Source organism: Lycium ferocissimum, chromosome 6 (assembly GCF_029784015.1).
Source record: "Lycium ferocissimum isolate CSIRO_LF1 chromosome 6, AGI_CSIRO_Lferr_CH_V1, whole genome shotgun sequence".
Taxonomy (NCBI): Eukaryota; Viridiplantae; Streptophyta; class Magnoliopsida; order Solanales; family Solanaceae; genus Lycium; species Lycium ferocissimum.
Window position 1 is genome coordinate 56563031 of NC_081347.1, and position 27715 is coordinate 56590745.

General features: G+C 36.5%; 1 protein-coding gene and 1 pseudogene across 4 annotated transcripts; one reads left to right on the top strand and one right to left on the bottom strand.

The window, feature by feature from the left end:
* Positions 1-1312: 1312 nt before the first annotated feature.
* LOC132059861 (protein PHYLLO, chloroplastic) lies at positions 1313-25237 on the bottom strand. Of its 4 annotated transcripts, none has more exons than XM_059452699.1 (27): positions 25049-25237; positions 24016-24207; positions 22999-23210; positions 21151-21265; positions 20939-21055; positions 19223-19321; positions 18564-18623; positions 18290-18361; positions 16326-16436; positions 16062-16256; positions 14947-15609; positions 12261-12485; positions 10978-11280; positions 10255-10322; positions 9467-9625; positions 8724-8849; positions 8515-8646; positions 8318-8432; positions 6134-6289; positions 5762-5998; positions 5484-5651; positions 4887-5030; positions 3819-4280; positions 3267-3560; positions 3027-3184; positions 2808-2915; positions 1313-1770 (listed from the first exon to the last, which is right to left on the bottom strand). In XM_059452699.1, exons 1-27 carry the CDS (start codon positions 25211-25213, stop codon positions 1518-1520), a joined length of 5109 nt encoding a protein of 1702 aa, XP_059308682.1. In that variant the 5' UTR covers positions 25214-25237; the 3' UTR covers positions 1313-1517. The 4 variants fall into 4 exon arrangements, with proteins under 4 accessions (XP_059308682.1, XP_059308684.1, XP_059308683.1 ...); XM_059452701.1 differs by lacking the exon at positions 25049-25237 and adding an exon at positions 23304-23368 and having other exon boundaries at positions 24016-24099; XM_059452700.1 differs by lacking the exon at positions 19223-19321 and having other exon boundaries at positions 25049-25236.
* On the top strand, positions 16666-16756 carry LOC132061725 (U6atac minor spliceosomal RNA; annotated as a pseudogene).
* Positions 25238-27715: the final 2478 nt, after the last annotated feature.

Genomic DNA, 27715 nt, shown 5'->3' on the forward strand with positions numbered 1-27715 from the left:
TAGTCAAAATTAACTGTAGTAGTTTAGAATGTCTTCTCATGGTCTTTTTCAGCCTTAGAAGAATCATCTCTGTCTTGAGATATGCTTAGAAGATAACTAATACTCCCTCCCTTGGTGGTGTTACTGTTACATAGCTTCTTCTTTTACTGTAATTTTCTCAAATTTCTTAAATATTTTGAATCATTAGCTATATACATTGACTTGTAATACTCTTCGTATAGTTTTCAAATGTGTTAATTTTAGTTTAAATTTTTTGAAATATCTATACCCGAATTCATAATAAAAATTAAGTTTGACCCTAGTGCTATGGACCCCTTTACATAAATTGGGACACATAGGCCAGGCTTAAAGACTGACCTATTTGATGAATTCCTTAGGGAAAGAACAATTCTTGTATGTGCTTAAATTTTCTCCTATTTTGTTAGTACTTTATTTGTCTCGAAGGTGAAAAAAAAAAAAAAACCTTTCGGCTTGGTGTATTTTAAAAAAGTAGTGATTAATCAATTTGATAATTCTGTGCAATAATTTTGCAGGGTTTTTTATGGGTGGAACTACAGAATCAAGAAGTTCAACCCAAGGACCACCATCATGCAATTTTAATAAAGATTGTCAACCATACTGCAGTTTTTGGCAACCTGGTACTGGTGTTTGCCTTAACCACATTTGCAAATGCCTTGAAGTGCCATGCTGCAGAAAGAGCACCAAGAAACACAAATCAAAAAGGCAAAAATAAGAAAACCATGGTTGTGGAATCTTATCTTAGACCTTTCTCTATTTATTCAAGTTTCCTTTTTCCTGAAATTTGCCTGTGGATGCACTTGTAAAAGCTAAAAGCTTCATGCTTTACAACTCAGTTTAGTTTGCAAAACGAACAGTGACTTCACTTCTACCAAGTACTGTTGAAATTGTAATTGTTTCAGAACTCTTTATATCACTTCTACCCAAATACCCTCATTCCAAGCTAGTGTGATACAGTCAAAGAATTTAGGCAGAATATCTAAAGACCTCTCTAAATTTCGTGTGTTTTATTTGGATTCTCCTTAAACAATGCTGGGTCATAATTACCTCATGTACTTGGTCCTATAGCCCGCCAAACTTGGCTTTTATATGAGCGTTGCCCCCTCAAAAGAAAAATGATAAAAGAAGGAAAAACTGGTAGTTGTATTTTAATGAAGGAATAAAGAAGATATATGGAAGGAGATAAGGAAATAGCCGTTGGAATGACTAAATATAAAAGGAAATGGTATTTTAGATTTTCTTACGCATCAGATTAAACAACTGAAAAGGCACAAATAAGAAAAGCAATACAATGTTAGCAGCTTTAAATTTGTATAGCACGGTAGAATGTGATATTGAAACCAGTTATTTGAGGAAGTTGTATTTTGAATGTAAGACTAATAAAGTTTAAGGAACTTGTATGCTGATCTAAACATTCAATAGCATGACTCTGTCCATACAGCAGTGATTGATTAATTACTATGATCTAAACTTGTATGTTTCTTCTTTCAAGTGAGTGATTAATTACTATGATTTTTGAACTCAACTTCTCTGATAAACTGGCTTATTGCACTGATCACAAGGAGAGGATTCTCAATATGTGCAGCATGACCAGAATATGGAATTTCAACTATTTCTGGAACGTTCATAGTCTCCGTGCTCTGGCACATTGTGTCGTGCATCTTTTGAGCAATTTTCTTAAATTTAACATCTTTCTCTCCAACAATCAACTGAAGAGGTACCCTGCAGCTCTTCAGATCTTCCCATAATGGCCTGTTATACATGAATGCGACAATTAGAAAGTGAGACTAGGAAAAGGGAAAAAATGAAGACGCATCACCATGTTTTCGAATATGAGGGTATCAGTTGAAATATACTCAGGTTACTGAGATACACATATTTGACTAATTAAAGGATCACATCATAAAATGCCGTCTAACCAGAGAGCTACTTAGGATAGCAAAAGATCCAAGTGCCTCGAAAAATTAAAATCCAAAGATGCCATGCATGTGTCAAGTTTTGATACCAACTCGGAAAAATATGAACATTTCAATCAAATTGATTAGGACATACGCGAAAAAAAACGACTGGCTTATCTATGGATCCTATGCACTTCCTATTTCTTAATGACAAAATCTAGCAGAAATTAATCACTTTTCAGTCAGGAATCATTCTCTCCAAGTGCAAAGTTTGCACTTTTCCTGACCGGAGAAGCTTTTGACCATATAAGCATGCTATTTCTACCGGATGCTCCAGTACTAATGTTCACCACTTCAGCCTCTTCTAAAGAAGAAACCAAATATGAGAATTCTGAAGTCACATCACAGTTGAAAGCCGGGACTGACCCGTTAAGACACTAGCGAGCACCCACTATTTTCGATCTTGACAGTATATATTTGTATAGGCAATTACTAATAAGATAAATAACAATTATCTGATTACCCAATCTCCAAATTTGCTAAAGGGTGCATTGGTTTGGATGGTGGGCCAAAGACCTGCAAAGCTCCGCAACACAAGATCGACTCTGGTGAATGAACTTTTTTTCCTATAAGGTTGTCATTTTCTTCCTTTCTATTCAATCTATTAGCTTTTCCTTCTTGAACTTTTTGTTTTCCCCTTTAACTTCTTTCCCGCAAATAGAATATCTATTTTGCTATTCTTTTTTCTTGTTTGCTTTTCTTTATCTGTTTTTCTTTCTTTTAAAAACTCAAAGAATTGAATGTCTGAATTCACACCGAAAATTAGAAAGGGAAAAGAAGAGAATACACACAACAAACTGAAAAAAAAGAAAAGATTTCTCATTGACTTACGGCTGTCTCCCAACACTCAAATCTGATAATACTCTCCCGAGATTTTTCAGATCACAATGCTGCAATCGGCTCGCAAGAATATTATTGAAATGTGGATGAGTTCTTAAACTGCAGGATGTAAACATATTTAACATGTCAGCAATTGGTATGGCACAAATATCTCATGTAGCACCAAGCAAGAGTAGATGCAAACTCCTATAAAGAGAATCTCATCAATACCTATTCCAGAGATCTGCGGAATACCAAGCATCTAAAAAAGGCTCTAAGCCAGAAGAAGCAAGAGAGCAGGCTGCAAAATCATCCTTGGCCCTACGGACTTTTCTCGCATCTTCATCTATCAATCCAGGACTTCCAGATAATATAACAGCTCCAGCAACCTACCATCGATCATATTGCACAATCATCATACTAGCTGAAATTTTCTGCAACATACTGTAGAAAATATTTATGTAGTTATACCTTGTTGTTGTATCTTAGGGCCATGTAGAGTGAAATCCTTGCTCCCATAGAATATCCAACAAGAACAACTTTTTGACACTGTAGACTGTCAAACAACTGCTGCAATATATTTGCAAGGGCCATAATTGACAACTCTGGTTCCTCTAAACCAGAATCTTGGCCGAGAAACTTTGATCTTCCATGTCCAGGTAGGTCCACTGCAATGCATCTAGCTGAGCCTGAGATAGCCTTCATAATAGAGATCCAATCTCCTCCAGTTCCAAGGAAGCCATGAAGAAACACGACTACACTACTCTGCATAGCTCAGATTGTGCATAAAAGTATTCAAGGTTAATGAGAAATAGAAAAATCCGTCACCATGCTAAATGACAATATTGTACAACCATAATTGCTAGAAGTAGACTTCAAATGAAAGCAATGAACCAGGAAATAAGATGACATCTGGTATCCATTGTCACTTGTTTTCTTTATTTTTGGTCCAGCCAGATTCAGCATTAATAGATTGCAGGAAACTTCTTAGCAATACCAGAATACATAAATTTGACTACTTACATCATCGTTCTTTCCAATTTCTTGCACATTAAGACAGATAGAGGTGCCCTCAAGATCAACTACAAATTCATATGTATGAACTTCTCCGGAAGTACAATCACAAACAACTGCATCTTGGTTGAACTGAAAATGCTGCAGGATCTGTCCAGCATCAGTAACAGATGCCTCCACAACACCATTGCAAGGATTATAGCCAATCGTTAAAGGCTTTCTGCTAACATCTTCCCTAAGCCATTGATAAGTTCCAAGACCATGGGCTATGCAAGAGTTCTCTTCCTTGTCAAGCAATCTACCTGTATCGAACTTCAGCAGGTCAACATACCGTGAGAAAAGAATCAGAGCTGACAACCCCAAAGAACTCTCGAATGTGGCACTGATAACAGCCATCTTTCCCTGCTGGTGAGCCCATCGCGCAAGCAACGCTGCATTTTCGAAACCCCCAATGACGCTTGGTTTGATAACCTGACACGATTTGGAAACTGTTTTTATTTGTAGTAACAAATTAAAATCCAATTACCCTAGTTACTGTAACTGTAAATCTACTTTGATCAAGATCCCAATTTTGATAATAATTGGACTTTGCCTTTGAAACTGCAGCAGATGCAGCAATTATGAAGTTCAATCTGTTATTTTTAGTTTTCATACAGTTCTCTCCTTTCAAACATCGATAGTGATTCGGGAATAGGTAAATAAGACAAAGTAGAGGATTTCACTTCATATGAATAGGATGAAAAGAGTCTGATGACTGTAGCTGTAGGCATGACTTTTGTTTTTAGATTTTTGTCAAGATAGAGAGGGGCATGTGGCCCTGCTCTCTGCCCTGTGCAAGTAAATGGGTTACAAGAGACCGAATGATTCATTTCATAAATTACTTTCGATCAATAAGATCAAAGTTTTGATGCAGATAATTATAAGATTGACTCATATATATACAATTCTAATAGGGAAAGATTCCTTTTTTCAACAAGTATCTAATAGGGACAATTTCTAAATATAATACGTATGTGCAACAATTAAAAACATTCCACATTCTAAGTAATGACAGACCATAATACCCTGCAGACTTACAAAAGCAACTATCATTGGGTGAGTGTACTTTGCGAGCACTTTAAGGTGATTCTTTCTTATAATGTTGATAGTTTCATCCAGAGCTACTGGCAAGCCAGTCTCCTCGCAGAACTTGATTATATCATCTTCATCATTAACAGGCTCCTGAAATAACCAAAATTTTATAAAAGTGTCTAATATTATAGGAACTGACATAATGACAAAGAGATGAATGCCTAACATTTAAGCAGACTATGATGCCGAATTGCGTGAACATTAAGAAAATGGCCGAGGGACAGGACACGAGCAATTTACCCTTTTCTAAATTATCGATCACTGAAATTAGGTACCACTCGATTGAACTTTTACAACTTAAAGATTATAATGCTGCCTCTTAGGTACGTTAATTTAACACCTCAGGATGTTACTTCTTTAATGGAATCTCTTTGCAAGTCATATCTCACTATTGCTTTTCGCAACTATCTTAACTTTTATTTTATTCAAGACCAAAATCTCTTATTATACCTCTTCAGTAATGTAAATAGGCATCTTGCTCCCCAGCTGCTGGGGAAATTATTACTAGCTTACAAACATCTACCAAGTGTTTTGGTGCATTACCTCAATATACTGCAGGCCACTATCTTTTACAGAAAGGCCAAATTTAACAGCTTCATCATAGTTCCAATTTCGATTTGCATCAGCACGCAGCTCAATCTCCCAACCAACTTTCTTTCTTACCTCCTTTATAATTTCAATGTCCACAGTGGGATCTGCTTGACGTGCTACCTGTGTGGAAAAAGAGTAGTTAAACTTTTTTACAAATTGGAAGCATAAAAGCTTCCGGTGAAAGTTACATATTACTACCAAGCTCCACAATTTGTTAATGATTTTCCCACCTTTAGCTTTATAGCAGTAAATCCTTCTTTGACAAGTGTTGTTGCAACAAGAGCCATTTCGTTGGGACCACCATTAGACTCAAGTAGTGCACAAACTTTGACATCTACAGGACTGCCAGTTGATTCTTCTGTTTGTCCGCGTAGTACATTAAACAGGCTTGAACCTTCTCTAGCTGCAATAGCATTGAGGACAGCCATCTCCAGGCCAAATCTCACACTTGGGAAAATTGAATTGGGCTAAAAATGAAGTGAGAACATAATTCAGCAGAAGTAAATTAGGAGAGATACGGAGAGTAACATTTTATATCAACCTTATCAGTTGTACCATTTCTAGACATGCCTACCCCTAAAAATAAAGATGCATCAAAATACCTGAATACCTAGACTGTGCCACAACCAACGAGAAAATGAACCCTTTAGCAAAGGAAGGCACTGGTCAATAGTAACTCCTTCTACAACATGAATAAGGAACTGAAGCTGCTCTTCAACATCAAGTAGGTTTTCTTTGTGGATCTCAAGAGGTGCAACCTATTTAAATATAATAAATGACAACCAAGAATTTATCAGCTTTACAGAATTCTGTCTTTGAATTGGAGAGAGGAAGGCAAGGGGACCAAGAGAGGGAGAGCGAGGGACATAGCAATACATTGACAATAACTTTAATGCTTATTCTTGAATATTTTTTGTTTTATCAAGAAATATGGGTTACAAGTTGAAAACCTTATATGCTTTTCGTTTCTCTCAAGTGAAAAAGTACAACAAACAGCAAGATGACATGCTTTACTAAGTTTCAACTGAGGAACAGAATAAGTTGCCTATTTTAGATAAGAATCTTCAATTAATGTTTCTGGAGCAATCTACTAGGAAAAGGTCATCAATTTACTATATGTGATTCTGTTAATTTTACAATATTTCACATTTTCTCCTGACCCTAATTATGAGGCAGACGAGGTTTTCGATTAACGATTCGTGACTTATGCCTGTTTTGACAATATCATGTATTATTTGCATCTATGTACAGAAAGGAATGTTCAACTGAGCCTTCAACTACAATAACTGCACCATCTGTACCAAACTGGAGTATCATACTATGAAAAAGAAAAACTATTCTCAAGGCCTTTAAAGCAAGTATTAGCACTCACCTTCAGCTAAACGTATCTCACTTCATCATTTGCCATTGCAAGTCTACCGGCTATCAAGATTTTAGAGCAGCTAATTTATGACATGCTCAAGACATTGTTATTGACTTTGAATTGCATGTAACCTCTGCTCTATGGAAAAAGCTTCTCTTATTTCTATTATTTGCATGTATGTATAATGGGATTATTAGATAATAAGACAAATGATATTAAGAGGCAAGGACAAAGATGAGAATTACCATCCTATCCAATATCTCTTGTGAGAAGCCCATGCTGAGAACTTAATATTTAAGGTCAACCTTTTCCAAGACCATTTCATTAGATTGACACAGTCAATCATCGTATGCAATGAGAAATTCATATACCAAGAAACAGTAAGGAGATCGACAATGCCGAGACTTGAAAGCATTCCCTTAACAATTACGAAGGGAGAGATGAAAATAAGGACTTTATAATCACCAACAACAATTTGAATGTTTCAACCTCAATGTTATATATATCATGATGTTTACATTTAGCTATAACTACGCACTCTAAGCAGGTAACACAACCCAAGTCCATGGCGTGCATTTCCGCTTTGGCCCAACATACCTCACAGATTTGTCCTTTGCGCTACGTAGACATCGAGCCCAAAAGCACGGTACCATACGAACTTGTGCTATGCCTTATATAACACTTTTCTCCATTTTAGATGTGACTTGTATAAGGTGTCATGTGCATCCCTACTTCAAAAACTTGCCAGCCTAATGTCTGCCCCTTATTCTTCTGTATACATAGGTTTGCCCCAGCATCATACAGCGGAGTCCAACTCTAATACTTTATTTGTCACAACCCAAGCCCCTGGATATATTCTCTGTTTAGGCCCAACTGACATCTCGGATTTATCCCTTGGGCTAGGCGATCATCGAGCCCAAAAGTGCACAAACCATGTGAGCTTGTGATCCCTCTTATATAACACCTCACTAATCTCTCCCTTTCTACCGTGGGATTACCTAAGGTGTCATGTCATGTGCACTCCTTTCTATTTCAAAGCTTAACATCTTTCTTCTTGACCCATCCTCATCAGCCTACACTCCGGCAGGGGCATCACAATCACATGGATTCATCTACGTCATGATTCTGATAAGGGTGCAGTACAGGTACTTGCTTTTTATTCAATTTATTTTATTTTTTGGGTTAATTTTTAGTGCACTTTAGAGAATCCGCACAAAGTACTCATAGCTATGTCATAACCGCTCAATATTGATACGTGAAAGCAAACAAAGGATCCATGTAACATAGCTAAACATTACATATGAATATTTCAAAGAAAGAATGCTAGAACCATGCATCAAATAGCTCTTAGTTGCTGGATTATCTACCAAACATGTGCATCCTCCCTGAGGAGGGTGAGTATCAAGAAATGATGGTGAATTACCTCTCCATAACCAGTGTTACCATCTTCAAGATACAAACTTATAATGAAGCCTTCTCGGTGGTAGGTGGATATGTGACTGGCAGAAGATGAAGTAGGAGGAGAGGACAGCTGAATTCTACCAGAGAACAGTATGAAAAGTCTATGTCAATTTTTCAGGACACCAGACAGAAACGTCTATTCAGTATAGAAATACTAACCTATATTTTGAGTACTGCATTTTACTAACTATGCTGGTTATCAACCCATCATTCATGGAATTCAAAACAGTAAGTTTTGAAAGGCTGTTGAAAGCATGATCCACTCCTTGCTGTGAAACTTTCGTCAACATACTGAAAGAGGAAAATGTCTTAGCTGAGAAAGTTCTCATTAGTCAAATTAATATGCCTTAGGATTTCAACATAGCTACCTATGAAAGGCAGCATTGGCATCAATGGTGCTATCAACCTCTATGACAAAATCTTCCTTGTCCATTTGAGATGCTAACAGAGCATCTTGTAGTTCCATTTTGCTCTGTACTTTCAAATGCTTCACACTGCAAACAAAGTACAACAAATTTAACAAGGAACCAAGTTTGGCGAATATGGGTAGTGAAAAGGCAATATCAACTTAAAACCAATATTTGTATGGTCTTGGGCAATCCTCAACACATGAGCTATCTTTTGGAGTTGAGTTAGGCCCAAGGCCCACTTTCTTATTGTGGTATCAAAATCAGGCCCATCTTAATTCTTGGTTTACCAGATTTTGCGCCCTTGTATTATATTGTCCATGCTCCAGATGTCTGGTCCTCGGGGTGGGGGGATGGGGGAGGATGTTGAACACCACACCAGTTTGGGAACTGTTTGGTTTACTTATATGATCTTGGGTAATCCTCACTACATGAGCTAGCTTTTGGAATTGAGTTAGGCTCAAGGTCCATTTTCTTATCAATTACCTCATAGGATAACTAATAATCTTATCAGGAATAAGAAGATAAGAAGGTCAATGTTGGAAGCAGCAGCAAGAAATCAAGATGTAACTTTAGAGCTGAAAACTGGAAATGAAATTGACATTAATACAAAATCAAAATCATATATTATCAGCAATGTATACGGAAAGCAAACATATAAAGACAAATGTCGCCACCTCCATTAAACATCTAACATATCTTACCCGTGTGCCATGCAAAGGTTGTGAATTGAAACATTATGAGATGTGTAGAAATACTGGTCTAAAATGCTTCTTGCAGTCATATTCGCAAGAGGAAGAAGACTGAATATGGCACCACCGCGGTTGTTAATAACAACTATAGTCATGGGCTTCCGGGACATCCTTCAAACATAAAAATATTTGTATCATTTGATGAGTGGAACTTTTCATGTAATTTTCAATACAAGAAGCAGAAAGATCTTTAACATAGTAATATATCATCTGAATCATATGTTATGTTAGAAGTCAAAATCAAATATAGCCCATCATAACAAGCAAAGGATAAGAAAGAATACAGTACTTAAGGAGCATGCATAAGCGTCAGGAAATTGGCATAAAAAACTTCGCTTCTATCCAAACGAGAAGCCCAGTTAAGATATTGAAGAACCAGTCAGTTTGAATTGCATTTTAACGGTAGGAACACAAGTACATGGTAGAGGAGCAAAAACCCAAAAAACATGAAAACAGAAAATTCTGCAACATCAAATAATACTCAGGAAAGAGCAAATAATAGTACCAACAGGGGGATAGGCGGGGGGGATGTTGCTTGATGACATGTTTTAGCAGAAAACCAAATGGCAAATATAAAAAGTAAATTAGGATAATGAAAAAGAAAACTAAAACTGGTAATTCCACATCATAAATTCAGTTTCCCATGATATTGCATGTCCCTAATTGAATCAGCTCTAATAAAGTAGCATTGAAGGATGTCAAACAAAATGGAAAGAGAAAAGAAAAAGCAAAATACTCACTGCTTTCTCAAAAGGGACAGCCCATTTGTGTCATGCAGAAAAGAAACATCTCCAACTACACAAAGTACCTAAAAATAAGCAGAATGTTAAATTCCACATAATCTCTGTGCCTAATGCATGAAACAACAGAAGAAAAACATTCCAGAACAAAGGTGAACAACATAGAAAGGAAAATGAAATCACTTCACGCTAATAATTTTGAAGGTTGAACATTGTACACGGACTGGACTCTGGAGCAATAAGAACTGAGTGATATTCTAATTGCCAAGTTTGGAACTGAGTGATATTCTAACTGCCAAGATTCAGAAACTAAATGGTCTTTTGAGCAGTCTTAAAAACATACGAGGAGGTGTCTTTGCCATAGTGGAGTGTGATATTCATATTTTATGCTGCTACTTTTCATTGGTGCGAGCTGATTCTATACCTTACATCACACCACAGCCAGTAAGGGAAAATATTTGCTCCAAGATTGTTCTCAACACAAAAAGCTATGGAAGAAAAATCAGCATAGGAATTGCAGAGAGAAGCAGTTACAAGAAAGTAACAAAAGTCACCAACTTCAGTGACCACATGCAATGAAGAAAAGAAGAGGCTAACACAATGGCGGTTCTTATAACACACAAGCTTCTTAGTAAGAGGAACGTGATTCTGCAATCAGATTCAAATGAATGCAATGATTATTAACCAAAAAATGTTGTTTAGATCAAAGTTCAATCCACTCACTCTTTTGTTGCATCCAACTGCAAAACCAACAGCTGTGCTAAGCACACCATCAATACCACTAGCCCCTCTATTAGCGGCAACCTGAACCCAGTGGCATTGTAATTCTGAGCTGAATATGGCTGCATCACGGGTAGGCTCTACCCAGTTAGAGTTACATGCATACATGTCTGCATCACGTATTGGCATGCTGTTACCCAAAAATACAGCAGACTCGCAGTGAATAGCTTCCAGAGTCATTTGTGCAACACAAGGCTCAGTCAAGGAGTACTCAGAATTGATTAGAAATGAGATATCCCGTGCAGCCTATATAACAGGAGTGAAAGTCAATAAAATAACTAAGATTGTGGCAAGTAACAGTTATGAGAACGAATGAATAGTGAACATAAGCAATAGTCATAGTATAAGAGGAACTAGAAACTCGAGTAATTGCTAGCTGACTTAACAAGAAATAAACATGCACTTTCTCTCCCTCAAGAAGCTTTCAAAAAAAACCACGTCACAATTGAGGAATTTTTTAAGACAATGGTGTCCGGGCCAGCTTGCACGCGCCTCGACTATTCCACCAGTACCTGCTACCTTCCAGGCTCCCTCCCGCACAGTCACCGACTAACTCTACACACCAAGGCTTGGAAAAATGGGAAAAAATCACCTAGTGGATTTTGCCTCTGGTTGATTTCAACCTGAGACCTCATCATTCTCCTCTGCTTCATGGACCACTAGACCACACCCTTGGGTGCATAAAAATTGAGGATTTTATGCAGCAAACATCACATTATTGCTTCTAATAAAAATCAGGGCAGACACTTAGTAGGAGGAAGTGTTCTGTTAAACTCCTCAGTCTTGACGTAGTTGCTCATAGCATTGTCCAATGCTTTGCAATGCCATGCAGGCAATATGTAGAAATGTGAAGTCTGGAAAATCAGATGCATTACTAACACTGGTAATAGATTTAGAGGTACATCTCTATAGCGATATATGCATACTTGAAATCACACGTGCATGCAGACAACGCAGACACTTAGATAGTGAGAGAGAAATCCATGGAAATTATCAAAAGTTCAGCTTCGATCTACACATGACCTAGTATATAAACAGTCTACACTATCTGTTACGGTAAAGATGACAGAGGTGCAATTAAGTTTGAGATGATGATATCAAGTTATCCTTTTCTATCTTTTACTTTTATTTGGATGAAGGAAATCTGTCACAAACAGGAAAAGTAGACATTATACACAAATGATTGGCAGTAAGCAAGATGAGACGAAGTTAATGAAATTACATACCACACTGTTCAATGCTTGTAAAAAACATTCCCATTTGCTGCTAGCATGTGGTGTACAAGCTGTAATTAAATAATCTGCAAATTGAGGAACCGCACACTGGATCCTATGCGTCACAATATGTGAAGGATCATGACGACTTGGGTGATTGTCAACCATTACGTATGAACATGGAAAGCAGCTCTCTAGCAGTTGAGCCACACGCTTGCTTGTTATGCGACTTCCAATCTGTTATATGCACCAACTGAATGAAGTTCTATGTGTGGCCATAATTAACTAAATACATGTACCATGAAGAATAATTTCATATGCATAAAAATTAACAGAATATATTGCTCCTACTCGTTGAAATCCAACTTTAGCAATATAATTTCATCTTTGGGACATGATACAAACAATATAAAGGGCCCAACAAGAAAACAGAATCACTCATGAACAAACAAAAGGTTTTCAAGCAATGGAGGAAAGTTATCTGCAAATCAACTTACACACCAGCAAATGCTCACACATTCACTTAAGAATGTCAGCAGAAGAGGTCAAATGTTTTAGTATTGTATGCTTAGGGATGGCAATGGCGCAGAACGGGGCCGAGGGCAGGGGAAGACTTAAAAGGACAAAATTTATTTTGGTGAAAATTTAATTGGGGCAGGGTGGGTGGTGAGTTTTGGAGAAAACAGGACCAAGCCCACAAAAGTTAGCAGAGTAATGAACCATGTTAAGATAAGACCTGATATCCATTCCTCTTTATTCGAGCACATTTCATTACAACAACGGTATATAATATGCCTTAAAGATATAAGGATCGGTATCAACAGAAAAAAGGAAAATTACAATGTCTTAAAGAACGATTATTCAGTAGCTACGTAAGTATGTGTTACCAAATTCAAGACTCAAGAGGAGCTGGAGTAATAAATCCTCACACTCAATTTACATGACTGGATCCGGAAAAAACATTTCAATTATTTGTCCAGTGAGATAATTGTTTAATTTGAATGCAATATAATTTTAAGTTCTCTTTTCATAATTGTGTGTCCCGTGAAAAGCAAAGTAACAAATGCCAAGATGGAAACAAGAGGAGATAATTGTTATAGCCCTTGGATTAAAGGAGAGAATTAAGACAAGGTCATTATTATGTATTTATTCAACTTTCTGGACACGTTATTATTCCAAACATTGCGGTTAAAGGCACTACAACCTATCATATCATTCCCACGGACGATGCTCCAGATATCTTAATTGCTTGCGTTAAGGCACTATCTCATCTAATCTCACTTCATCTTCATTCTTCTTATGTGCGCTAATTTGTGGGCATATATTTTTACTTCCACATATCCTAAACCCTTATTCTATAGAGGGTTTTTCCATAATTCCAACTTTAGATTGACTCTAGCTAGTTGCATTAATTAAATAATGTCGTCCGCAAATAGAATGCACCATGAAAGTTCATCCAGTATACTATTGGTACTCATACATAACGAAGATAAGAAATTACACACTAAAGAAAAATCCCTGGTGTAAACCAAGGTTATATGATCCAATCTATTCCAATGGTTCTCACACAAGTGAGTATTCATTTGTATATATCATTTTGGTATTTATATATTTGATATGAATTCCTTTCTTCTAAAGGACCACCAAAAATATCGCCTTGTTGCAGATTTACTATGCAAAAATCAAACTAATTACCTACCATGTATGCTATGTCACTCTTTGGGAAACTTTCACCATATGACTCATAAGTTTAATACTGCTACGTCACTCTTTGGAGAACATTCATCATATGCCTTGTCAGAGTCTCACACCGGGCTCTTACGGGATGGGAGATCTCTTTATATGGCTTGGGCAATCCTCACCTCTTGAACTAGCATTTGGGTTTGAGTTAGGCCCAAGGTCCATTTCTTTAACATGGTATCAGAGCCAGGCTCATCTCAATTCATTATTTACCCGTTGTTGGGCCCCCATCTTATATTGTCCACACTCTAGAGGTCCAATTCCGGGCGTGGGGAGGAGGGGGGCGGGGGGGGGGGGGGGGGGGGGGGGGGGGGTGCAGTCCCACATCGGGCTCTTACGAGATGGGAGATCTCTGTATATGACTTGGGTAATCCTCACATCTTGAGCTAGCTTTTGGGGTTGAGTTAGGCCCAAGATCCATTTTTTAACTGGATTCATTATTTTAATGTCACGATAACTGTACAAATGTCATGATAACTATACAAAATATATATATCCTTTGTTCTTATATATCGAAACCATAGTGGTCTTTCTCCACTCGTTTGATTATGCTATTGAATTGCTTAGTTAGCCATACTACAACCCGAATGTTCCACGTCATTTTCAGTACAATAGGAGAAATTAAGACAAGACATCCCTCATTAAACAAAATAGACTCCATGGAAAGGTTAATAATATGCAATTTTGAATGAACAAGGCAACGGATTCTCTTACGGGTCATTCCTATTTTCAATTACAAAATAGGTTGCTTCAACTTGCTCGAATTGAAGGATAGAACAATCCGTATTTTTCCTATCCTACTATCTATATTTTTTATATTGTTAGACACAGGCATGAAACGGAGAAAGTGAACCTGATGACATCTTCTCCAAAAGAGTCGAGAACCGATGATGGAAACGGGTTCATCCCAAACATAATGCATACAACTAGATCAGAGAGAACCTACTCAAGCACATACCTGGATTATCACATCTGCCTTCATCCAATCCTTGATGGAGTCTGAAAGCAGCATATGATCTAGATGATCGATAAAAAGAATTCTATCGTCAAAATCAGAAAATGGAACAAAATATTTCCTCAATCGGAGACCTGACAGAATGTCCACGACAACGGGCCATGAAAGGTGTTTAGCAAGAAGAAGAGCAGCCCATATGTCATCCTCCCGGTGTATAGCGCCAAGCAATAAAAGGCCTCTATTTGCCTTTTTTATCACTTCCAGAGCTTCATCCATAAAGGTACTGTAATTGTATCTATAAGAATGTTGAACTCGGATATAGCTGGTAAAAGGTACACTAGTTGACATCCAAGAGTCTAACCCTGTTAAACAAATAGGGTTCCACGTTCTTGGACTATTTTCCAGTGGTTCTCGAAAAGGGCAGTTGATATGAACTGGACCACTTGGTGAAGAAGTTGCAATATGAACAGCAGCGTCAATGGAGGTAAGCACCATTCTTGCAGAAATATCATCAGTCGGCGCAGGAAGACAGAGGAAGTGCCTCACAAATGGACCGAAATGATTGACCTGATTGATGGCTTGGTTTGCTCCGACATCTTGCAGCTCTGGAGGACGGTCTGCGGTAAGTAACAGCAGCGGAACAAATTCTTGACTGGCTTCCACGACCTGTGAATTTCCATGGAACAGTTGAAAAAATGACATGATGAAACATTGCAACTAAATAAAATATTACCTTCAAGAAGAAGGGGAATCTCTAAAGAGAATTAAACTTTTTCCTCAAACATAAGCGGATGCTTTAAAGAGGAATGTAAAATGATGCATAACTAGTACATAGAACTTTCTCAGGCTAATATTACATCTTACCCTGTTGCAATATATGATACATTTAAACTGATACATGCATGTCTGTGCAGCCGCAGATATATGCTAAAGAAATAGCATGCTAGCAAACCATAGCAAGTATCATCATGTCAATCAAGCCGGCTACTTTATATGAGCTACTTATGGAATATAGCTGTCACCAATTAAAATTTGAATTACTAGCATGTAAATAAAGAGGAAACAGAATAGTATAGAAAATGCTGAAAGGAATATGGATATTAAGTCTTAGTACTCACAGCAGGGTGAAGATTTGAAACTGCTGTGCCTGATGATGTGATGACAACAGCAGGTTTATGAGAACCTTTAGCATAACCAACAGCATGAAATGCAAGTGAGCGCTCATCGATGCATGCAATACAACTTGCAGTAGGATGAGTAGAAGCAGCAAGAGCAAGAGGAGATGACCGTGATCCTGGAGCTACACAAAAATACTAGATATGGAAGAATCAGATACTTGTAGTCCGATTAAATAAAATTGATGAAGTTGCAGATAGTCTCACCGTCAGACCAAGTCGAGTGCATTCCTCAATTATTAGCGATGCCCACAGGATATTGATGTTTGCGCAATCTTTCAAGCGGCAAGTAAATTGTGTGTTATCATTGTGTTGATGCTGAAAAACATTAATGACCCAAATTAGTATCTCGAAGGTTTTCAGTTGAACATACATCAAAAATAGCAGCTAGAACGAAAGCAACATTTTTTTTGAGAAAGAAGACCCCTCCACAAGAAGTTGTATATATAGTTTGACTAGTCATGAATTCAACCAATTACTTGTATACAGATAGAAATTTCATCTATAGAAGGGGCTTCATATGGTTCATAGTGCGTACAAACATATTTTGAAATGGACGGGAACAGCCTTCGGGCTTTACCTGTTACCACACATCTGGTTAAGGCTTCCCACTTGTGTGGATGTTACCCTATTTTTCTTGATTTAAAGAAAAACATACTTTGAAATGGAAAAAGCTAACATTACAGTAAGGTCCACAAGAAAATATCGCTAAAGAAGACATTCAGAATAATTTGTGACAACTCTCATGATGCTGAAAAAGGCAGCAAATCTGCCCAAATATCAGAAAAGCTCCATGAACATTATCTAGCAAAGGAACAACATAGAAATAAAGGAGAGGCTCACTAATAATGACAGAAAACTGAAAAAATAGAGCCTTTTGAGGTTTAAATTGTAACAGCTTATCAGTCCTGAGCATTCCGATGAATCAAAGACTACCTCAATGATGGATGAGAGAGGCCTTCAAATGAAAGGGGAATATGGAAGTAATTAAAAGGGATAGAAGAATGACACATGGAAAATGGCATATCATCTCAGTTTCAAACTTGAAAATCACAAGACATAAAAGATGGACATTATCGAAGAAGCTTTCTATACGAAAATTATTTGGTTCACTACAAGATTGAGAAAAGATTTTGAGTCAACGGATTTCAGAATGCATAATTTCAAATATGTACAATACGTTCAAATATGGGATCTTTTTTCATTTCAAACTGCTCAGGCTAAAACCATCTTCATAGCCTATGAGGATTCCTGTGATAAAAGGCAATTTTTTCGTAGGTAATCCAATTGAATTTAGAATAAAAAATTTCTTGCACATAATACAAAGATGTTTCACCAAAATGAGGATAAACTAATGTCTCTTTGGTATAAATATTTTGCAAATAAATAATTCATCTGGTCAAATGCAGGATTAGCTAAAGTCAAACGGAAAAGACCCAGCATCAGATTCTACTGCTGAGTCTTTTCTCATTTACCTCAAACTATGTACATCTGAAGAGAACATAGGGAAAAATATAACCTACTTCCTCACATGTGGTAACAGGGCATTTAGATGCTAACTAAGAGGAGAGCAATCTTCCTTCTTTTTTTTTTTTTTTTTTTTTTTTTACCGTATAAAAAACAATAGCTAACTGCCTTTTTTTCTAGCAAGTTAGATCAATGGTAATTGTCTTGACAGCTCAAAGCTAGTTATTTTTGGTACTTCTGTTGTAAACCTGTTCCGAGGTTACTTTATCTGAGGTATACTGGCGTGGGGACACATCGGTGCTAAATCACCAAATTAGCTAACAAGAAAAGGCAACATTACTGGCATCATATTTGATGGACATATATCTTCCAAAATCTTTATGCTTGAATTTTTTATATTTATTTTTTTAAATTGTTAATGTTTATCTTTATGCTTGAAAGTTGTGTAGCCATCTTTTTCCAAAAGCACCCCCCCCCCCCCCCCCTAAAATCCCAAGAATTAAGCTCATTCATCTCAAGAGATTCATCACTCCAGATCATTGCCAAGTTACAACAAATCTATGCACATCATCTGAAACTCATGCAGCAACATATTTAGCACAGAGAAGAAGATAAATAAAAGAAAGGGAGCATGCCATGCAAATGCAAATTCAAATTCATACGAAAGGCTCTAACTCAAAATATTTTTTTATAAATTAGCATACCATATTATTCGAAATTGCAAAAGCAGGTGATAGTCTTGCGACAAACTGGCTGGAATAGCATGAGGCATCTTTCTGCGTGAAGCAAATACAATTAGAGAAAATAAATTAATAAATAAACAAAGCACAGCTCATCAGTGATAAGAACGTGATTTTTTGTTCTCTTCTGTTGTTTTTTGGAACAAATATGGGGAGGACAGATCATTTCTTGTTGCATCTCAAACACGAGACATGAAAAGTATCCGAGGAAGAATAATTACCAGGATAAAGAGGATACCAGTTCCACAGCACCAGGCCCAACGTGTTTTTCAAACAGTTTGTGAAGATTTGCATATACCTATAAAAGGAATTTCTCAGTGATGTTCCAAAGCAAAAACATGAGAGGAAGTGTTGATATTCATGATCAACAGTCACGTGCAATCTATAGAATCTCTTGTTATCAAATTTAAAAGTTTACCAGTGCAGAAAAGTATTCTAGCAACAAAATAACTGTTAGAAAGCACGTCCGGAAAACTGTAATACAGTGTACACAATTGTTCTTTATCAAGGAAGAGTAGACAAGAATTTGTAAAGATAGAGAACAAGGAAGAGTTTTGAGCATGAACCTTATGGTTGCTTCAGCTGGAATTTGGAAGAAAGCGGAGTAGCAAGAGGAAAGCAAATGGAAGAAAAGAGTTCACATTGTTTGACACAGGAGAAGTTGGAGGGTATTAGTTAAAGGAAGTTATGTGGGCTCAGACATTCCCTCATCTTTTGCAGTCTTTCTAAAGACTGGAAACTGTTTTCCCTTTTCAACCACCAAGGAAAGGACCAAATGAAATTATTGCCTTTTCTCAAAGGGGGTAAGGCAAATTGTTGGTTCTTCCATCATTTCCACTTTCTCCTTTCCTAGGCAATACCCCTTTGTCATAGTGCAATCTTAAAACTTAGTATTACCATTTGAGCTTGTCCCTCCTTTATATGGACCTTTTTAAGAGACGCACCAATGCGATTGCTGCAGCATCCATCTTCTACAGAACTAAAGTTACGTGAAGCCTGAAGAAATTGAGAGAAGGTTGAAATATCAGTTGCACAGAGCATGATGACGTATAAAACAACAATACTCAAGATACTCTTGGGCTTTTGAAAAAGCAGACACATCCAACATCATGTTTATTGTTAGCAACTCTTGATAACAAGAGCAACAGGGGTCAAATTTTGTCACATAGATTTATCATTTGGGAATATATCCCTAGTATGATACCTAGTGCAGGGCAAGTTTTAGGGTTGTGATATCACCAATATGGGAATGAACGTAGGATACTAGAGGCCCAACATATTTTAAGATAAATTACAGCCACACAAATTTGGACAAGATTAAAATTGATCACCTTAGACAGAGGGTCAGGTAGCACACAAAGAGGATAAAGTAAAAGTATGTGCATGAGATGGTTTAGCTATAGTTTACATAGACCTCCAAATGCACCACCTCATAGATGCCACACTATGATGGCTAAAGTGCTAAAGGGGGGCTAGGTGGATTAAAATCACATGTAGGGAAGTTACCATCAAAGACCTATAGATTTCTCAATTAATGTAGATTTAACTAAGACCAGCACAAGGGAAGCAAATGATCCATATAGGCGATACCAACTAGTAGGTATTAAGGCTTAGTTGTTCTGACACTTAAATTAGATTATGGTAAGTGTGAGATTTAGAGAACTTTTAGGTTTAGATAATCCTCAACTCACTTTAAAATGAATTATTTAGAAGGCATCGGACTAAAATTGGCTGGAATAGAGCGGAATGGATATCAAGGATTCATGTGTCTGACTCCAACTAGTTTAGGATTGAGAAATAGTTATTGATTGAAACCCCTGTAACGATGTGAAGGAGGGTCCCCTCATCTAGATGTGACTTTTGTACTGATCTATTAGTGAAGTTGTCATTTATAGTTAGGAAATATACGTTCTAACAAAAAAACATAGGACAAATCACATACCTGTTTAAGCTTTGACTATTATGATCGATGAACTATATATACACCAGGCATAAGACAATAAGATGATGAATGGAAAAGTCGATTTCCTTTTTCACCTTGTTGTTTCCTTATTTTTTTGATATGTTATTTCCTATATTAAACCAAAAGGACATTTTTTAATCTGGATGTTTTAGAGAGCCATGGGTTTCAGATTATGTGGCTTCAATGGAAGAAATGATTTGTTACTAGAACAAACTTCTAAGTAGTAGTAGAACCAAACTAGATCACTTGTTAATGATGCGAAATACACAAAGCTGACACCAGATTGAAAGAGCATTCAATCCCGTGAAAGTAAGGTTCTTAAATGAGAAAGTTGAATAAAGACAAAACTTGTTGCAAGTGGCATTAAGCAAGCTATATTTGGTTCCCTAAATCTCCACTAGTTAGTGGGAGCACTGAGAAATTACTTCAAGCTTGGCCGCTACATTTGATAATTCATGCACATTAGCATTTTGCTCACTTTTCTTTGAACCGGTTCGACAGGGCTAAAACACTTCGACAGCAAGGATAGTTGAGTAGCACAGAGATGAAAATAACATCCCCGAAAAAAGGAAAACTCGCATGCTACAGTTGAACTGAAGGAAAATTTCATGTCTAATAACTGCAGACATACATGGAAATAGAATATTTACCTGCAAAAGTGACGATTCATATGCTTGAAGAGCCTCCTCGAAGGTACATATACAAGAGTCGTTCCATGCCACCGTTGTAGATAAGATAGAAGCACCTTCGAACTCCACTAGTTCAATCTATGGTGATTATAGTTCAACACATAAGGAATATTAGGAAGAAAAGAGGAAATATTCGAGCCTAAACCATGGCCATGCAAAAAGATCTCACCTACCTGGGGAACGAAGAAGTAGAATGACCCAGCTTCTTGCTTCATGGAAGACGATATTGTATCAAAACTTAAGTCCAAAAATCCGTAAGCCACCACTGGTGTTGATTCAACAGCACATCTGCAGAAGTACCAGTCTAACATTAACCTGTTGATGTTTATTACAGAGGACACTTCATATGATTGTAAAGCATGGAATCAGAATATTTGTAACTCATCCTCTTTCTTAACGGATATCAGAATCACATGCAATTTTCTGCTGACAGAGAAACACGGGATCAAACAGCAACTGCCACACTTAACTGGTCATACAAGTCAGGAACTAACCCCTCATAATCAATATCCAACTCGATTACACAAATGCTGAATCAGAATTTTCATAATTCTGAAACTACAAGGGAATAATGGGAGCTTCAGCCATTAGAATGTGATAACCACCTGATGTAGAGAGTTGGATATCGGAGACCACTTTTGTACACTATTTGGATTCAATAACATGGCAAAAACTCCAAGAACTGCTCTCTCCTTTCCTTTGCCCTCAATGTATCTGTCTCTTATGGCATTTCATCCAAAAAGGCACTTTGATAATACAAAGAACAACTACAAAGGATCATATTACTGACATTTGATACTCACTCGAGTGGATTATACAAACTCCAGTCATGGTCAACCAAAATTTACTAACACTGAGGGCAAGCTTGGAAATATTACCTACCAAATAGAAATCTACAAGGATCAATTCAAGGGTGCAAAAATTGATTAAATCTAGCATCCCTAATAGTCAGGTTAAAGGATTCCCTAGGCATCAAAATGCACTTTCAGATAACCAATGCTCCACAACCATCTTGATAGCAGAAAAACTTGCATGTATTAATAAATAGGCTCCCATATCTAGGTAACCACATGTTTCCGTATTCGTCCCAAAGATTATATTGTGTTCAATTCCTTGGAGCAAATTTAGGGTCTATTTTTATCCGTCATTCTAGATTACTATCACGCAGTAATTTTGTGGCTAATGATATCCATCAGCAGCACTCCAAGATCACCTATTTCACTTTTGAGCAACCTCATATGTCAAACTACCTCCAATGAAACTGCTACCTTGTTTTCAAAGAAAGAGTGTTCACCTTTAGGAGAGATAGTTGCTGCTTTACTTCTGGGACAATATAAAGCATACCACTAATGCAGAGTCGACTGGAAGCATCCCATTTCACTGACAAAATTCGAGGTTTATATCTTCAAGATGTTTATAAAATAGAGGTGTTTCTTATTAACCACCACTTGGACTAGTCCAGGTCCCACATTTTAATCAATTTTACAGAAAACAGTAGTTTCCTGAAATGAATCATTGTCTTCAATGCTTATGCAGGAACATTCTTGAGCTCTGACCAACATACTTTCTCATCTCTTCCACCTTTTCACATGATAAGCAAGGAAAAATTGAATTTCTCAAACAAGGACATGTCTCCTGAATTGTCTATAGGAAACACATATTCTCCTTCTTACACCACTTCATACAAGTTCTTCAAACAGAGAGAAACTGAGACTTTCCTCCGTTAAACTCACTTAAATATAATCCGACTGGAAGAGGTTACCTGTTTGCGTCCATTTCCTTCTCATAATTGATTTTATAATATTACCACCTCTTTGAGGAAAAACATAATAAGATGGAACCTCAGATTGCTTCATTTCCACCAATAATGAATTCTAATTCTGCTGAACTTCATCAAACTGGACTCATATAAAATGATTGGCAGGAATGTGATAGCATAAACGTTCAAAATGCAAAAGAAACAAAAAATAATCAATTATGTCGGTGCTGAATCCAAGCCAATGATGAAGGTATGGAATTACCTTCCAGATTCACCATATTTTTTAGTGGCAGAAAAGCCCTTCAAGTTGATTGCTGCGCCAATTCCGAAGGTCCCACGAGTATGACCCAATAAAACTGACTTACATGATGGTTTTTCTCTCTCCTTCGAAAGGAAAAATTGCGGAAATACCCCTGATGACTCGGGTTGACAGCAAAACCAATTCAAAGATTTTGCACTGGGAGGAACAGCAACCTACATATAAGCAATCGTCCCCTCGGTAATCAAGAAAAAAGACCAACTCTGCTAGAACATAAAAACATTGAAACGTGAAGGCACTCATGTTACCATGTTTGATTGTCTATGTTTAGAATAGGTTCCAATCATATGTAATCCCATGACTGTATATGTCCCTAGCAACACATCATCAACTAGACGCTAAAAGTTAACCAAACAAGCATACATTACTCCCCCGTCTAATTTATGTGACACACTTTCCTTTTTAGTCAGTGCCAAAAAGAATGATATCTTTCCATACTTAGTAACAATTTGACTACAAACTTCCCATTTTACCCTTAATGACAGCATTTATACCTACAGAAATTTCTATGACTTATTTTAGACCACAAGTTTCAAAAGTTCTCCTTTTTCTCACACCTTCACATAAATTGGACGGAGGGATATTAGCTTGATACAAACTCAGATGATAACATAAATCAGAAATTTAATAAGTTTTTTTCTTTAGCTTTTTGGATCACTTCTAGATTTTTATGTGGGATCCTTGAGCAACGGCTATGCTAACCATCTCTATATCCTATTTCATTGGATGTTCTCAAAGGGACAGTTTAGTTGTATATTTACTGTTTATCGAAGACTAATTATTACGCAATAAGATCAGCCTAAGAGCACCATAGCTATCATCCTCATATATGTTTACAATTCCTTCATAGGTGCAAATCAACTAAATAAAGGTGCATTTTATAATAGCTAGAAAAAGTTCACTGGAATCAAATGAATAACTACAAAGAAAATACAGAGAAGCAATTTATTTTCAAAATACCTGGAACCGAAACATCCCACTAGAACAACAAGGAGGCTTGGCCTTCAGCTCCTTGACAGCTTCCTTAATCTTTTCCAATCCTTGTTCTAAAGTCAATGCTGGAGATAAAGTGCGAGTAATGCACGTCGAAATCAACAATGCTGCATCATCTGGTTCCAATATTCTGTTTTCTCGCATTGAACAGCGAACTACCTACGTACACATTTAGAAAACACCACATAAAAAGGCTGAATACATCAATAACCCCTTAAACTTGTCAGTAAATTTTATTTAGATACTCGAAGTATGGCATGTTCCAATTGAGCACCTGAACACATGATAAAGTCTTCCTATTAAACACTTCAAGATCATATTTGGAAAGTTTATGCGCATGTTCTCAAGCGCTCATTACGTAGATAAATTAATCACATAAAATACACCTCATCTTTTAGTTATACACATTCAGCATCAATTGGAACATGTCTGAGGTTTTACAGCTTATCGAGGCTAATGCACATAACTAAAGGAGGTAAATATTTTAAGTGCATAACTTATCTACGTAAAGGGCATGCTCATAAGATTTTCAAAATTTTGAGTATGAAGTGTCTAATAGGAACACTTATCATGTCTTCAAGTGCGCAATCAAAACAGTTTGGCTGTAATTCCAGTGTCTAAATGAAATTTCTTGACAAGTTTAAGAGGATGTTAATGTATTTGATCATTTAAAAAAAAAAAAAAAAAAAAAACGGCATAACTTATAATTAGACACCTTAACTTGGCCTCTGTTGGCAACTAAACACTCCAACTTTGGAAATGCACGTCTAAACACCTCAACTCGTCCCCATAGTGGACACCTGATGCTGACGTGGCACATAAACTTTGTCATTTTGTAAGTTGGAGTGTTCAATTGACACAGTGGGGACCTAGATGTGCATTTTCATAATTGCGAACGAACATAGGCCAAGTTTAAATGTCTATCTATATAAAAAAAAAAAAAAAAACATTGAGAATGAAAGTTAAGCGTAAGGCAATATGAGAGATGTAAAGAAAGAACCTGAAAGTTGGGGGTTTTAGAGAGACGATGATGCAATGTGAAGCGCCGGAAATTGGGTATGGGAAAATGGTAGTGATTGGTTACATTGATGATAGTATGGCGAATTGGGACATGTGGAGAGAAAGGAAATGTACGGCTTCCAGTTACTAAGCTCTGATAATTCATTGCCACCGGTGCACCAGTTAATGGACGTTTGATGTATTTGAAAGTGAACAAGATAAGGTGCTGGATTTTTAGATTGGATTTTTAATACTGAGAGATATTTATCAGTCTTATTTATTTCACACAACGTGCTCTATTTTCTAGTTTTCTTTATTTAGTAGGCGTTTGGGCGTAGATTCCAAGTATTTTTTACTTATTTGAATTTTATAAAGTTGGAGTGTGAGATGGAGTTGTATTTGTTATATTTTTTGCAAAGAATATTTAAAATAATATTTATAGTAGAATGTACTTTTCAAATTTAAAATAACTTTAAATGTAAAGAGTGAGTTGAAAAACAGGGTATAAGTTGTTTTACCGTTTATCAAAAAGAAAACCATAAAGAAAAAAGTTATTGTAATTTGTAAGACAATATGAGAAATGAATAGGAAGAAAATGGTTGTAATTGGTTATATCGATGATAGTATGGCGAATTGGGAGAAATTGACAAAAAGGAAATGGATTACTTCCTTTTATTAAGTTGTGATAATTCATTACGGTGAGTGTAAGTTTTCACGGTGGAGGTGGGCAGAAGAATGGAGCAAAGACAGTGTAACAGTTAATGAAAGTTTGATGTTCTTGAGAGTTAAGAGGATAAGGTGTTATATTTAAAAAATAAAAAGAGAAAGAGCGGGGATTTTAATTAAATCGAGATATCTAGGGGGTCTTATTATATTAGTATCCACTTTTTTTTTCTCACTAGTCAGGATAATTTGATTAAAAATTATGTTTACTTTCATCATATATAATTTGCGAGTTAGAAGCTTTGATGGTCACTCAAGTTTGGTAATTGGCCATCAATAATCATTCGTTTTTGGTTTGTTTTTCAAAAGTCACTCAATTTTGAATTAGAAGCTTGGATGATCACTCAACTTTGGATAATTGGCCACTACTGTCACTCAATTTTCTTGTCTTCCAAAAATCACTCAACTTTCTTAATTAGTTTCAAAAGTCAATTTAGCTCCAAATATAATTTACAGTACCTATTTAATGACGTGACAACCATAAAAATTTAGAAAATTATATTGCAAAAAATAAAAGTAATATGTAATATTTAGGATTCAATTCATCATAATTAGTGCATATAATACTAAATTTTAGAATATTATTCATCATTGACACATAAAAATAATGAAAATATAAATATATAAGAATTTAGATTGAAAAAACAACTTAAATACAATATTAGAAAAACTATACTAGTAAAGTCAACTAATTAATTAGAGCATATAACACTAAATTTGAGTATATTATTCATCAATAATACATAAAATAATGACATTACTACTTAATATAAGGGTGAATCCTTACTTTTTGTCGTCCTCACAAACCTTTGGCGGGACCTCCTAGAAGAAATTCCTAATATATCACAAAGCTTAGGATGTGATGTTATCTTTAAAATACAACTTATGCTGTGAAGACTTGTACAATGAGCTATGTAAATGGTACCTTGTATTTGTTCTTATCCCATATCATCTCCATTGGCTTCTAAACAAGCACGTGTTTACTAAGGAAATCACTATTGTGTATTTCTTCCTCTGTCCTTTTCATAAAAAACAACAGTTGCCCCCTTATCTAATTTTTTTTTTTTTTTGGTTTTTCACTCGGTGTTCGGTATCCGTATTGAAGCCCTACTAAATTCAGTTTGCGCCACGTTAGGCCAATTCAGGGGAAGTGCTCCCTAATAAGGATTTTTCCATACCCAAGGCTTGAACCCAAAACCCCTGATTAAGAGAGGAGTAGCCCCTTCCGCTGCACCACATCTTTTGGTGGTTCTCCGTTTCAATTCACTATAAATTTGTCCAATCTTTTTAAAAGCCGATCACTCCAATAAGTACAACACCTAGCCAGCACATGTACAACACCTAAAAAGTTTTAACTGCAACATTGAATATCCAAATGAAGATACGAGGGGTTGTTCAGATGGTAAGCACCCTCCACCTCCAACACGAAGGTTGTGGGTTCGAGTCATCAACAGAGCAAAAGGGGGAGCTCTCACGGCCATGGGGCGGGGGGTAAAAGAAAAAGAATATCCAATTGAAGACCTAATTTGATCTCTATCTCTTCATCCTTGATTTTTGTCCTTCTAAACGGAACCTATATTGCTATCATGCGGTTTTAAACCTGTTGATGCTAGCTTGCCAATTTTTTTTTACTATTACGAGGAAAGTTACTTTTCTCATTTTTAAGGAACTTATTTTTCTACAAAACCAAATATGAAAAAGTGAAAAAACATTTTTTGAAATGTTTTCCTCCTTACCGAACACACTAGGAGTGTGCAAAATTCGATTTAACCGATGAACCGAACCGCGAAAAATGTTATTGATTTATCGGTATCGAATTATTGGGTTAATGATTTTTAAATGATTTTATTGGACTATAGGGCTGGTTTCTGATTTTGAGGTTTTTAGTTAAAGGTTAAACCGATAACCCAATAAGATTATATTAAAATTACCTTTTTATCTCTAA

Excerpts from the sequence above, each read along its gene's own strand:
- LOC132059861 (XM_059452699.1), bottom strand. The coding sequence starts at position 25,213 with ATGAATTATCAGAGCTTAGTAACTGGAAGCCGTACATTTCCTTTCTCT. Across the intron at positions 18,624-19,222 it reads AGGAGGGACAAGCTCAAATG|GTATATGCAAATCTTCACAA; the intron begins GTAATACTAAGT and ends TTCCTTTTATAG. Across the intron at positions 2,916-3,026 it reads TCCGCAGATCTCTGGAATAG|TTTAAGAACTCATCCACATT; the intron begins GTATTGATGAGA and ends TACATCCTGCAG.